The 15,861-nt window shown below is 28.8% G+C and overlaps 1 protein-coding gene across 1 annotated transcript; it reads right to left on the reverse strand.

Moving 5' to 3' along the window:
* Positions 1–711: 711 nt before the first annotated feature.
* Positions 712–1,345, reverse strand: LOC106299214 (CLAVATA3/ESR (CLE)-related protein 12). The gene has a single exon (XM_013735338.1). It carries the CDS (start codon positions 1,247–1,249, stop codon positions 911–913), a length of 339 nt encoding a protein of 112 aa, XP_013590792.1. The 5' UTR covers positions 1,250–1,345; the 3' UTR covers positions 712–910.
* Positions 1,346–15,861: the final 14,516 nt, after the last annotated feature.

Consider the following 15,861-nt stretch of genomic DNA (forward strand, 5'->3'; position numbering starts at 1 on the left):
ACACTATACTGGCCAAAGTCGTGTTCAGATTTACCAAATAAATGTCTTTACCATATTAAATTTAAACTATTTACGAGTTTTCTTTTTTAGTCTATTTACGAGTTAGCTTAACAACACTCGTTAGACTGCATGTATATATTGATAAAGTCAGTTACTCAATGTATTGTTTTTTTTTTTGGTAAAATAATGTATTGTTTTTAACAGTATGAATTACTCGATGTATTTTAAGAAATGAAAGTGGACGATTTACATATAAATTTTTGCGTAATATATAAGCGTGAAAAAGAGGCTATAAAAAACTTGTAGTTCAAATTTCGGACGTATGAAACAAATATTAGTACTTTCTTATCATATGTTATATTTGTATATATCTTTTAGAGATATTATATTTGTATCTTATACTATGTATTATTTTGTCTTTGGTATAATAAGGCATCTAGAATAACTCTCAGTTGTGACGTGCCGTTGCAGCTACTGGTTGGCTAATCCCAAAGTCAAAGCAATTATATAATGATCCATCATCATTATAATCAACGACTAATTTTTCTTCAAATTGATAATTAATATACATAACCGTCAACATAAGGTAACAAAAACAAAACAAATCAAAAAACAAAACAATCATTTTTTTTTTCTCGTTAACCACAATAACCAAGAGATGTGAATTATTTCTTGATATTAAACCAACATATTTACAGATAAAATCGTCAAAGTAAAGCTAAGATATACTTGTGTACACATGATAAAAAAATGTATCAAGACCAAAACTATGAAAAACCTATTAAAGAAAACAAACAAAAAGATCTAAATCTTTAATATCCTCCTTTAAGACAAAAAAAAAACTAGGTAGTCTGATCAGGCTTTGGTTTGAATGTTACAACTCTAATCAAGCACGTGTAATCGTCATTCATCAATGGTGCAACGGATTGGGTCCGGAGGGAACTCGGCGTTTCTCCACTCCATAACGGGGATCGATCTCATCGCCGTCGTCTTTCTCGCCGGAAGGACGATGATGGTGGTTGTTCTCTCGGGGATGGAAAGGAGTGAAGTCAAATCTATGGGAGAGAGCTTTTCTGCTGACTAATCTAGTGGTGTAGGGACTGCGGTCCTGGTGCTTCGGCATCGACGGCTCATCCGCATTAGGAGAGTAAAGATGGTGGAGGTTGAAGGAATACAAGTAGTGGAGGAGGAGAAAGAAGAATGAGAGCCAGAGAACTATAAAGAGAATTTGAGAGAATTTCAAAGCCATGGAAGATGAGAGGAAACAGAAGATGATGAAAGATATTTTGGCATAACAAGAGCCAAGAGGCCAAACTTTTTTTTTATAATCTGCCAAAAAAACTGTTAATCAGTAAGAAAAGGCCAAAAAAATGTTGTTTCTAAGTTTGTGGATGTATTTCGAAAGAAACAGAAGAAAGTTTTGTTGGACAGTTCGGAAGACAATATTGTAAAAGCTAATCAATATATTTATATATATATTATAGTTGACAAAGTGTAAAGTTTAAGAGATGTGAGGGAGTGGGATTTTGTCTTTTCAACGCAGGATGCTTTATCTGTGTGCTCTATTTTTATAAAAGTAGCCCAGTTTATGTGTTAATTAAAGTTAGAGTTATCCCTGTTTTTCTTTCTGTTGTTAGAAGAAAGTTTGATAACACTAATAACTGATTTCCTTTTCTGTCTTTCTTTCTCGTGATCTGTATACCATCTAACAAGGATAACAACTCCGCGTTGTGCAGAGTGAATTTATTTGTATATATTATCGATAAATTTTTATATATTTTTAATTATTTTATTTATACATATATAATATTTTTTGTTATTATTATATAATTTCTTTCCGATGGACGGACTTAGGAGTGTTCAATCCGGCAAAATCAAACCAATTAAAACCGAACCGAACCGAAATAGAGAAAGTGATTTGGACTTGGTAATACCAAATGGATGTCATTTTTGAAAACCGCGGTATATGGATATGGTTTGGTATATAAAGCGATCAAACCGAATAAACCGAATAAACCAATCATTTAAAATATAGTAGTATAATTATATGTAAAGTTTATAACATAATTAAGAATATATACATAATTTATTTTATTAATTTGATTTTTATATTGAAACGTTGTTTTTAGTAACTTAATATTTTTTTTTAAGTTAAAAGATATGTTTTATTTTTATCAAATTAAATAAAACATAACGTTTACCCTCTTGTTAACAAATATGAGTGTTTAGATTTAGTTATTTATAATATTATGGATTACTAATTTCTATTATTTAAAAACTATTATAATTATTAACTTAATATGTTTACTAAATATTTTAAATAGTTAAAACCGAAATATCTTCATGTTATATAAAAACTAATATCTAATAATATAAATAAAATCCATAAAATACTTTTTTTTTAAAACAAATTTATGGTATTTTGGTATTTTGATATAAAACCGAATAAACCAAAAACCGACGGTATATAAACCAACCCAAACAAACAAAAGTAAATATGGTTTTAATATGGTAGCTATTTTTCATAAACCAAAATATCGAAAAACCGAAAAAATCGAACCGCAACCGAACCGATATCCGGATTGAACACCCCTAGTTAGACCGGATCATTTTTTTTATTAAAAATGGTGAAACTAAACTATAATTAATATATTATGGGTTGATCATATTGGACATTAAACAGATTATGACACAAAAACTTTATTTTTTTCACCGAACACATTTTTGAAAAAATTGAACAGTATTGTTTCCACACTTGAATTATTTTGACATTTATCTTCCATATGGTTTTAAAAAGTTTCAGATCAACCATCGAATTGATACATGTTATTTTAATGCTTTTAGTTGTTTGGTTAAGAAAAACTTACATTTTTGTAATTTAAAGTCGTTTTAAAAAATTTAAAAGAAAACATATAAGAAAAAATCTAACATATAAAAAAAATAAAATATATAAGGTTTTCTTATTTTTTTAATTTTAAGTCGTTTTAAATTTTTTTAAATATTTTAAATATAACATATAAAGTTTCCCCCATTTATGTAATTTCAAAGTCATTTAAAAAATCAAAATATAACATATAAGAAAAAATCTAATTTTTTATTATATGGTTTATGTAATTTTTAAATCTTTTTAATAATATAAAACTAAACAAAAATGAAGCAGAATGCAAAAATTGTTATCAAATATTTATTATTCATAGTCATTAATTGTCATGTATATGTTAATCATATTAGGTAATTCCGTAACTTTTATTTAAGGAAAGAATACACATTTCTTATATTTTGGGTTATATAATGTTGTTAGTATATTTTTAAACTATACTTTATATTAGATGCTCTAGAATTCTTTAAAATGAAAATTAGAAGGAATTTAGAAGTGTCACCTAGGATTAGAGTTTTTTTTAATTAATACAAAATCAAGGTTCTAATTTTTTAAATGTTTCTCAATTAATATATAGGGGATATACTAATATAATATAACCTTTTTATATATTTGTACATATAATATATTAGCATAATGTCGTTAACAAAAAATAGCAATCGAGAGTAGCTACAAAGGCGAAATTTTAATATTAATAGTAGTTTTAATTGTTTAAAGGCGATTTTTGTTTGTATCTATATGTTTTATAATAAAAAAAAAACTCTAGATGGACGCATATTTTGAATTTAAACATGATAAAATGAATTATGCATACTGAATCCAAACATGTCATCAGCGGTAGGGTTGGACATTTTATCCGATAAATTTGATTTGATTCGTTATTTGTCTCGATTCGATCCGAAATTTTCGGATATCCGTAAACTTTCGAAGCAAAGCAAATACTAAAAATTAATATCTGTTAAAATCGAAGAAAATCACAAATATCAAAATTTTGGGAAGCGGATATCCGCTCCGAACCGGAAATATATAAATATATGTACATTTTGATTATACTTAATGTTTTAAATGTATAAGTTTATATAATTATTATTATAACATATGATTTGACAAATTCTATTCACATTATTATTTATATAAAAGTATTACATAAAAAAGAAGAGAAAAAATTTATAAAACAATTATATTTTTTTTCTTAAGTTTTGTGTTATTATAATTATTAACTAAGTTTAAAATTTACAAAATATGTAGTTTCACTATTTCTTTAATTTTTATTTTATATCATGTAAAAAAATATATTAAAAAATAAATTTGTACTAATAAAAGCGGAAATATCCGGAAGTATTCGTAAATATCCGCAAATATCTATTTATTTTCTGGGTATCCGTTTTTCTGGATATCCGTATTTTTCCGAAGCAAAGAAAATTGAAAAAATAGATATCCGTAACATACGAAGCAAATCACAAATACCTTCAAAAATACGGATATCCGATCCGTGTCTGGCCCTAATCAGCTGGATCAAAACATGATAGAGTGAACGAATTATGCATACCGTCGGGCGTCGGGGGAAAATAAACAGTGTTTGTAAAGATAAACCAACAAAAAGTATCAAGTCAACGATTTTTTTTTATTTTTATTTTGTAAATGGGCTTTCATAAGTCAAAGATATTTTTTAACAAAATATCATATTATTATCATGAGGATGAATATTACGATAATAATACGTACATAAACAGAATCAACATTGGTTAATCATTGATATACAAAAGGCAAAACCATAATTATAAGGTACTAAACCTGGTAAAGAAAATAGTGCATCGAGGTATCTTAGAATTCAAGAAATTGAAAAAGAGGCATGATTGTAACTTAGCAATTATGAAAAAAATATCTGGAATGGTGAAAATAGTATAATAAAATCTTCCGAATAATGAAATATTTGATTTCATAGTTGTGTAATCGATGGTATTATATTTGCAGAAGAAGATTGCATTCACTCGTATTGTATTAATAGGTCTAATTATAGTCGACGTGTGAACAGAGTAATGAATGAACTATCGATCCATTGCCTTTACATGTGCTCTGAAAAAATTAGCTATTGCGTCGTGGACTTTTAATGAAACCACGTTCCACATATGACTTTCTTTAAGTATTTTGTTTCCGATAATAAATTTGTTTCTGTCATAAAAGGTTGACTTTCATAGATGCAAGGTGTTATTTTTCTCTTGTTGCACAGTATCAATACCATTAAAAAGGATCATTCTCAAATTATATCCTTAATGAAAATTGCAGTTTTCTCAAAAATACCTTTATTTTTACAAAGAATTAATAAAATTTATTAATGACATTTAAGTCTTTTGGTTTTGGGCCTACAGATACACCTAAATGGATCTATAAATAATAGGCCTATATATATATTTAAAATATATATTAATTTTAAATTTAATATAAGTATAAATATATTATGAACAATAAATGAATTAAGAAACATGAAAATATTATTTTCTTAAATATACGTATCAATATTCAAAATAGATCATTTGAATATTATACATATTTTCAATACAAACCAAAATCGTATATCCTACACCATATATCATATACATATTTGAATATCATTTTTCAGTGTATAATGTCATTTTATACATAATATTAATATGGCAATTACGAGTGTTCAAGAATATTTTAAAAACTATCTTAAAATAAAATTTTAAATCTAAAATACAAACACAAACTTATAATAGGTTATTAATAACGAAAATAAACTAATATTGTCATATCAATAAGTTATTTTATATTATCATTTTTTATTTAGATAACATGATAAAATTTTATCAAATTCTAACGAATCACTAATTTATGTAATATTAATAAATATATGAGTAATTTAATCAATTTTTTTAAAAAAGTACTATAAGATATTTTGTTATCGGATCAATAGTATCAGATCGCGGGTTAATAGTGAGTTTTTAGGTTTTTACCGGGTTATATCGGATTTTTAATTAACAAATTTTTCATTAAATCCGAACAGGATTATATACAATGTATCGGGTCTATAGGTTCAAACATGAATCTAGGTCAGATATGAAAACAAATTTTAAAACTCAAACATTATTATAGAACAGCTACCATATTTCGAACAAATACCATATTTTGAAGAGAAAAAAAACAAATGATAAAAACCTAAAAACTCAATTGTTATGGTTCGAAATAAAAAATAATGGTAATTTGTAAATCAGTTTTCGATTAATAAATGAAAAACAAACAAACCCGCGCTTTCTAAGCGCGGGTCAAAATCTAGTATCATATTAAAACTTGCATATATTAAATCACTTTTTATAAAGGATAATCGTTAGAGGTATATATACTATGAATCGTTTATATGTGCTTTGGTGACATGTATTATAAGGTTGAGTTGCGGTATATGTTAATATAAATCACCTTACTCATGTTTCACGGTACCTATATAATTTTAAATAAATATACAGTTTTCTTTTTCGTAGAAGCTTGGATTTTGGAACATTATATATTTTATGCAAAGTTTTTTTAGTTAAGGGATATAATAGCATTTAACCTAAACGTCCAATGATATTTCTTTTTTTTTGGTTTGGGGTTCGGTTAATGCTAAAGCATAGAGAAGAACTGCATCTAATTGAATGGCTCAAACCAACTAAATAGTACAAAAGTTTAAGTTAAAACCTAAGAGATGAGAGAATAGGAAAGTATGATAACAACTATGGAATTTATCTTTACAAAAACATATGGAATATATCCGATATTTGAATATATTACTAGATTTTGATCCGCGTTTAGAAAGCGCGGGTTTTGTTTGTTTTTCATTTATTAATCGAAAACTGATTTACAAATTACCATTATTTTTGTTTCGAACCATAACAATTGAGTTTTTAGGTTTTTATCATTTGTTTTTTTTTCTCTTCAAAATATAGTATTTGTTCGAAATAGGGTAGTTGTTCTATAATAATGTTTGAGTTTTAAGATTTGTTTTCATATCTAACCTAGATTCATGGTTGAACCTATAGACCTGATACATTGTATATAATTCGGTTCAGATTTAATGAAAAATTCGTTAATTAAAATTCACATATAACCTGGTAAAAATCTAAAAATTCACTATTAACCTGCGATCTGATACCATTGATCCGATTACAAAATATCTGATGGTAATTTTTTTTAAAATTGATTAAATTACTCATATATTTTTTAATATTACATAAATTAGTGATTCCTTAGAATTTGTTAAAAATTTATTATGTTATCCAAATAAAAAATGATAATATAAAAAACTTATTGATATGAAAATATTAGTTTATTTTCGTTATTAATAACCTATTATAAGTTTGTGTTTTTATTTTAGATTTAAAAATTGATTTTAAGATAATTTTTAAAATATTCTTGAACACTCGTAATTGCCATATAAATATTATGTATAAAATGACATTATACATGAACAAATGATATTCAAATATGTATATGATATATGGTGTAATATAGGATTTTGGTTTGTATTGAAAATCTGTATAATATTCAAATGATCTATTTTGAATATTGATACGTATATTTAAGAAAATAATATTTTCACGTTTCTTAATTTATTTATAGTTCATAATATATTTATACTTATATTAAATATAAAGTTAGTATATCTTTTAAATATATATATATAAGCTCATTATTTATAGATCCATTTAGGTGTATCTGTAGGATCAAAACCAAAAAAACTTAAACGCTATTAATGAATTTTATTAATAATTTGTAAAAATAAGGGTATTTTTGAGAAAACCGCAATTTTCATTAAGAGTATAATTTGGAAATGATCCTTTTTTAATGATATTGATTATAGCTACACATGAAGATGATAATAGACCAAATGAGGTTTTGGGAGTCCTACTCTTCATATTTTTCAGCTCTATACTTCAATATTTTTTGCTTGGGAAAGAGAAATATAAATCTTTCGCGGCTGGGAGATTTACATTCGACTCATAACTTTTTCATTCCCATTAAACAAGAAATAAATGGGTGAAAGAATTAGTGTAAGTTATGGGAAAAGTCGAGGTTCAAGCCAAATGAAGTTTTTAAGAAATTGGTTATACTTTATGTGTTAATTAAACTGTATACCTATTATTAAACGATAAGGCTTGACATGGATTAAGATTAATCAGTGATATACCTAAAGTTTTAAGATTTATATATACAATAATAACTGCTGCCTATATGGTTGAAGATTTCATCATTTGGCTATACGATTGACGATAATAGGGTTAGGATATGATTTCAAAGTTTTCGACTGCGATTTCAGTTATAATTATTAATTATGAACGTCTACAAAGTAAAAACTTCCAACCTTTTGAAGACTTTGAAAACCAGTAAATTCTTTGATAAATATCAGTTAGTTTTCTAAGAATTGAAATAAATCATTTATAATCCATGCCCATTTTTTTTTTGTTCAAACCATGATTTCATTAATTAAACCAAAGGGGTTTTGAAAGCCCACAAGGCCTGATTGGCTACAGAGTCAGCATTGTTATTAGCCAATCTAGGGATAAAAGAAAACTTAACGGACTTAAATGAAAGCGCAGAATGGTAAATATCATGGAGAATGCCAAAGATCTCGGTCTTCATCTCTTGACGGTTGATGATTTTAATGAGAGTTTGGGAATCAGAGAAGATCGAGATGGCTTCAACTCCGCGAGCAAGGGCAAAGTTTATGGCTGATCGAACGGCCAAAGCTTCTGCCATGAGGGGCGACGATACATGATATGCTGTCGCTGAGTGTTGTGAATGTGAAACAAAATCATCAGCGATCCAACTAAGTCCTGCTGCTCCTGTTGTATTGTTCCAGGCAGCGTCCGTGAAGACCGATATAGAGATCCAGATCTTCTAGGGATTGGTTCGATTCTGATCAACGGTTTCGGAGGGGGAGAGCTTGAATGGGGCTGAGTCAGCATCCAGTCTCTAGCCTCTGAGATTGCTTTTAGAATGGTTTTCTTCTGATGTGAAGTCTCTCTTTTGAAATATCAGATGGTTTCTTGAGATCCAGAGAGTCCAGATGATTGAAGCTGAGAGGGTACCTGCGGAGAGGCCCATCGGGGGTAGCGAGGGGAGCTTTCTGATTACTTCCCAGCCAGAGCGGAAGGAGGTGAATTCAGTGGTTCTGACGGTGGACTTCAGCGGCGCTAACTCCCTCACCTTCTTCGCATAGGGGCAATGAAACAGCAGGTGTGTGATGGATGCAACTGCAATACATCTTTTACAGAGAGGACTAACAGGAATGTTTCGAAAGGCAAATTGTTCTCCTACTGGCAACGCACCATGTAGGGATTTCTAGATGAACGTTTTAACTTTTTCAGATGTTTTGATGTTCCAGACATTGGAGATCCAATCAACATGGGCACCATCATAAACTGGAGTGAGGGTGTGGCTTTCATCTCTCAAAGATCTATAGCCTGATCTTGTGGTGTACTCTCCAGTTGGGTTCTTTAGCCAGACCAGCTCATCAGGTACCTTAATTGTGCTCGGTTTGATCTTTAGAATTTGTTCTTTGTGGAAAGGGAGGATTTGATCGATCATTTCTATGTTCCATTCCGATGATCCTGGCAGGAGGAGGTCTGAGACCTTGAGGGAGAGGTAGGCTTCTAGTGCTGGACCAATTAATAGGTGTGGTTTTCTCGCTGTGAGAAAGCCATGACTCAGTCCAAACATTCACAGATTCTCCTTTCCCGATCATCCATCCCATCTGTTTAGAGAGAAGATCCCTGCCTATCAACACGCTTCTCCAACCATGCGATGAGGAGGGTTGTTGGCTTGCAGGTTAAAAAGGGTTCTGAGTGGCAATACTTCCCGAGGAGGCGGCGGGCTAGGAGGCAAGTGGGGTTTCTCAAGATGCGCGCCATCCTACCTTTGCAAGCAGAGCATCATTAAAGGAGGTGATATCTTTAAAGCGCAGCCCTCCAATTCTTTTCGGTTTTGCCATCTTATCCCAAGAGATCCAAGACATTTTGTGTTTATCAAGCTCAGAGTCACACCAAAATCTCGTCAGAGTTGATTGGATGTTCGAGCATAGGAGCAGGACATCGAGTGGGAGGACATCGGTCCTAGGGCACTCTTGATCATGGTACTCTTCCCTGCGCTTGATAGCATTTTTGATGACCACCTCATTTGCACGCTGCTTTATCCGATCGGCAATAGAGGTAAATGAGTCTTTTTATAATCCATGCCCATTATAAACTAACATTTAGACTAAATCTTGGACATGGGGAAGCTTATATTTCTGCATCCAAAACATTTTTAAACAAAAGACTAATTTGTGCGATACAAATTATATATATTTATACATTATATTTATGCATGCGTATATTCTGAATCAATCACACAAATTATATAATAAATATATTTTTTATTTGTATTCTGAACCAAAATATAAACTGATTCCTAAAGGACATAAAATTAATTTCTTTTATTATTTATAATTTTTGCAGTAGCCATACATACATACACTTTTAATATAATTAATTTAATTTCAAAAATTTATTTATCGAAAATGTATGTTGAAAAATAAGACATAATAAGTTTTTTTTGCTTAAAATTAAGGCATCATATGTTCAGAAAATTATTCAAATGTTCTTACAAAACTATGATTTGTGAATCGCTCGTAGTGAAGCAAAGGAAAATATGAAGATATTTTAAATCAGATTAAAGGTCTTACAATGCACGAAAGAGGCTCTTGAGTGGATTGTGGAACAAGAACTGGTGGGTAATGTGCAATTTCAAACCAGCTTTTTAACTGTTTATATTTTCTCTTGCACTAATTCTGAGTGCTCGAAATATGATTGCACTAGTAAAAAAACGCAAACATCAAAATCTCACAAATCTTGAAAATCAAATGCAAACAATATATAAGAAATATATACTGCCAAATGCCACGAAACTAACTATCTTCAAGCATGAAAATGGTAAAAGTAAAACCACTGCCATCTAATATACATACAATATTTAGATTTAGAAAAAGAAAACTAAATGGAATTCTAAAAAGATATAATTTGGTTGAGGGAAGAAGAAATATCTAATATATAATACATTGCAAACGACATCTTGTTAGAAATTTAAAACTAAAAGTATGTTTATTTGTTATTATGTTTCTGACTTTAAAATTGGAAGCACTAGTGAAGGCATAAAATGTTATGGTTCATTTTACCAAATTGCTGTCGTCCGATCTTTATAAATACAGTATAAAAAGAGAAACAGCATACAATACATAACTGTCTGTGGCAAAGAACCTTGACGTTAATAAAGTAACCGGGTGTTCTATTTTGAATTAAGTTATAGCTTCACAATGCTTCTCTCAAAAAAAAAAAAAAATTATAGCGTCACAATCACACTGTAATTTGAATTGTTATAGCGACACAATCTGATTTACATTTGTGATAGCTGTGCTTAAAATTTTCATTTTTCTATAATTTGGGTATGCATTCTGATTTACATTTGTGATAGCTGTGCTTAAAATTTTCATTTTTCTATAATTTGGGTATGCATTCTGATTTACATTTGTGATAGCTGTGCTTAAAATTTTCATTTTTCTATAATTTGGGTATGCATTCTGATTTACATTTGTGATAGCTGTGCTTAAAATTTTCATTTTTCTATAATTTGGGCACGACATAGATTTATTAATAGTTCTACTCATAAAGCTTTCAAGCATTTTTTTTGTTTGACCCAATTTCAAATTTAAATTCATGTAAAAGTTACAACATAGATTTATTAATAGTTCTACTCGTAAAGCCTTCTACCTAGGGTAAAAATATCAGGTTTAAATTTATCAGTTGCGGATTTAGTCTCTCAATAGGGAGGGGGGGAGGGGAGGCTTCAAAACATTTTTTTTGTTTGACACAACTTCAGATTTAAAATTCATCATAAAAGTCAGTACAACATATATTTATTAATAGTTCTACTCGTAAAGCCAGCATTTTTCTTTGTTTGACAACTTCAAATTTAAATTCATCATAAAAGTTACAACATAGATTCATTAATACTTCTACTCGTAAAGCTTTCTACCTAGGGTAAAATTATCAGATTTGAATTTATCACGGATTTAGTCTCTCAATATTGACATTTTGCAAATTCACCCAAATTTAACATGAAACCGTAAATAATGACAACTTACCTGAACAATTGACTTAAATTATTTTAATATTTTATTTTTGAATTACTAGGAAACTGGCCAAAAGCTCGTATATATTCACAGGACAAATTCAAAATAAATTAACTAATTTTAGGGTAATTCCAGCCATGACATAAAATTTTATGTTGAAGATAAATAAACCTGATATTTGGTGAAATAATATAATTTGGAATCAGATCAAATTTGGAATTTTAGAATCTTAGTGTAGTTGGCTTTATGAGAATATACATTTTGAACATGTGATCTCTTAGACCTATTTTAGGTGATCTACTGACACTTCCAACGGTAGTTTCTAAAAAATATCTAATATATTTAAAAAATAAAAATAATGTAAATGTAAATGTAAGAAAGAGAAATAGGAGAGTTTTTCAAAACATAACTTTCTAAATACCCATTAGAACCTGTGAGCACAAGTGTGTATTTTTAATGGTCAGTTTTTTTTTAAAAAAAATTACATTTATTATAAAATAATAATATTTTAGCACTTAGAACTTCAAAATGGATATTGAACTGTTGAGGTTGCTCTAAAAGTTTCAGCCGCCACTGTATCTAACTCATTGCTAGTGAATTAAATTAGTTTTAAACGTGTAGATTCATCATATTATATAAGTATATATAAGTATGTATGCGAAGTAGGAATTTTGGGGGCATTCAACTTGCAAAGCCTGTACGAGCTGCAGTGAAAGTCCATGTGTCTATGAGAATCTAGAAATAAGCTAAAGTTTTGGTAAAAAAAAAAAAAAAAAAGCTAAAGTTTGCCATAAGATCTACTTCTCGACATCCATATCCCATTTTCACATTCTTAACTTCAAAAAAATAAATAAATAAAATAACTATAGGTTTTCTGTTCTGTTCTCTACGTCTTTAATTACATTATTGCCTATTACAGAGAAATCACAGACAAAAAAAAAAATTGTTTTCTCAAAACTTAAGAACGGTGACCAACTGAAACTATGCATTACTGTAATAAATGAATTCATCTATAATAATAGTAATATTTTAATCCCATATGAAAGTGCCCCCGACTAGCACATATATGATAGAAAGATCCAAACTATGGTTGGAGGGGGGATCTACGTTACGAACGGGGTCACATGCCCCCCGGCTAAATTTTGATTTCTCTAAATAATCATTTTTAAACTAGCTCAATTCTTATCAAAGTGCCCCCGACTAACTCAAAATTTATGTTGATGCCCCCTACTAAAGTCTCTCCTAGATCTGCCCCCGAGCTTAGGAAAAAACAAGTTTTGGTCTGCAAAACCGATAGACACTCTTTTATTTACTTTTAACTTTAAATAAGAAATGGTCAAGTCTTAGGCGTAGTCCTTTATGTACACTCTTACACTGGATGAAACGGTTGGTGTCTAAGACTATATTCTATATACAACTAGATCTTGAGCAAGCGCGGATTATTTTATGACGAAAAATTTCACTAATAAGTTAACAAATATTTTATTAATTTGTAAGAATTTTGTGTATTTATAATATTTTTGCATTTAAATCAATGTTTTTGAATTCGACCCAAAACTCGCGGTTTAACTGGTTAATCCGATGATCCGACAATATTAATTATAATGTTGTTTGGAAACATGGATAGTAGTATAAAGAAATGAGTATATTGTTTGGAAACATTAATAGTAGTATAAAGAAAGTATTATTAGTGATTTAATGTACGTTTAACTATAAAGTAAGAAGATGCATTTAATTTAAAAACTTACAAAATAAAGTTGAGGTCCAACACAATGTTTCTGTTTTAATAATATAGATGGTCTATGAATTCAACACCCTACTTTACACATTTTTACAATCCACGTCATCATCTCTTTCTTCCACCTATTAATTCAACACCCATACAAATTTTTTTACTACAATGGTTTTGTGTTATAAAATTCAACATCATACCCCACAAATTTTAATTCATATTATTATTATATAATTTTGATAGTTAAATAATTAAAAAAATTTGTTTGTAACTAAATGAAATAACTAAAATGACATAACTTAATAATTTTAAGTTTATTTTATTTTTATTCTTTACTATTTTTTTTACAAAAAAACCTAAGATTAATATTATTAAAACAAATATACCATATAGTTGAGGTCCTAAAATTTAATATTGATAAAAATATAGAAATTACAATGAAAACGACATTTTATTATATATATCCAAATGAAATGAAAGTAGTTTCTATTTATAGATCATTAAAAATAATAAATTTTGATATAATTTTTATTTTGTAGCAAAATGTTCAAATATAAAAATAATTAAGTTTGAAATATTTGGTGGAAATAAAAATCATACAAATCTGAAATACCAATCACAATAGAAGATGTAGAAGAGTGAGACTCATTTTATGTTCTTTCAACTAGTTGAAATTATTCAACTGCTGTGAATCTACGTATGCTCTCTTTTAATTCAACACCCTCTTTAGATTGCTGATGGTCTAAGACATTATTACTAAAAGTCTGATGGTCTAAGACATTATTACTAAAAGTCTGATATTTGGTGAGCTCCTACAGTCCTATTTTTTATGTCTTTCTTTTATCTCCTTTCTTCTGCTCCATATTTTGCAAAAGGGCAGAGTATGATGTTATGGCCTTTAACGTACCCTTTGTGTTTTTTTTTTTGCCTCTCTTCCGCTCTATATTCTTAAAAGGCTTCACTCTTGCCAGCTCTTAAGTATTTATCCAATCTGCTTTGTATGCAACATTCTACATAATATATGCTTTGCATATTTAATAGATACACCAACGATCAAGGTTAGGTGGTCCTACGAGAAAAGAAAAGCAAGAAGGATACCACATTCGAAGGTTAGTTTTCTCGATCTGATTCTCGTAGTTAGATCGGAGAAAAGTGCCTCGTCTCTGTGTTGTGTCTTTGAATATTTAAACTTCTAGGGTGGAAGATATATAAATAAACCTAAAGCATATGCTTTATGGTCAGGGCCGGCCCTATAAAATTAAAAGCTGGAAGCAAACAACAAAATTTGGACCTATTAGTTAATAGATTTGAAAGAAAAAAGCATGAAAAACGTTCAAAAAAGATTTTAAAGATTCGAACCTGTGACCTTTCACTTTCAGACAACATAGATAAACCAAATAAATTACTGAAGATTTTAAGATTATAGAACCGAAATTTAACATATTCTTAACAGGACTGTAAGCAAGTGCTTCTAATGCTTGTATCCAGGGTCGGTACTGTTTATGGTAGAAAGGATGGAATATTGTGTTGGCAGAATATTGTACAATCTATGCGTACTAACTCTGCATGTCATATTTCAGTTCTTAGATACTTAGATGTTACAATATCTATACTATTAAAGCAGGATCCTATTGTCATAATTACCTTAGGGGCATGTTTCCTTCACTAACATTACATGTTTCATTAAGGGCAATTAAGTAATATTAATAACAAATCTATATTGGGTCATTATTTTTGGATCCAGCCCAAATCATTTGGGCCTATTAAAAAATCAGATTCAATTCTCACCTTTTTTTTTCCTTTGGACCATTGAGTCCAAGTTCAAATAATTTTTTTTCATCTATTCTTAATTATTATTTTTTTTTTTCTTAATATAATTTAAGCATTCATAAAAATAATTGAATTTTTTTATTGAAAAGTATAAATCTTTATTAAAAGTATATAATTTTTTAATTAAAATATTAACCCCATAATAAAATTAATTTATCAGAGTTATACCAACTTAATTCATTAAAAAAATAAAGTTTAATTTTTTTAACATAAATAGTCATTTAAAATGAAATACGATAAATAAAGATAAAATTTTTAAGT

The sequence above is a fragment of the Brassica oleracea genome, chromosome C6, assembly GCF_000695525.1.
Source record: "Brassica oleracea var. oleracea cultivar TO1000 chromosome C6, BOL, whole genome shotgun sequence".
Lineage (NCBI taxonomy): Eukaryota > Viridiplantae > Streptophyta > Magnoliopsida > Brassicales > Brassicaceae > Brassica > Brassica oleracea.

What these genes read in the sequence shown, in the direction of transcription:
- LOC106299214 (XM_013735338.1), bottom strand. Translation starts at nt 1,249, where the DNA reads ATGGCTTTGAAATTCTCTCAAATTCTCTTTATAGTTCTCTGGCTCTCA.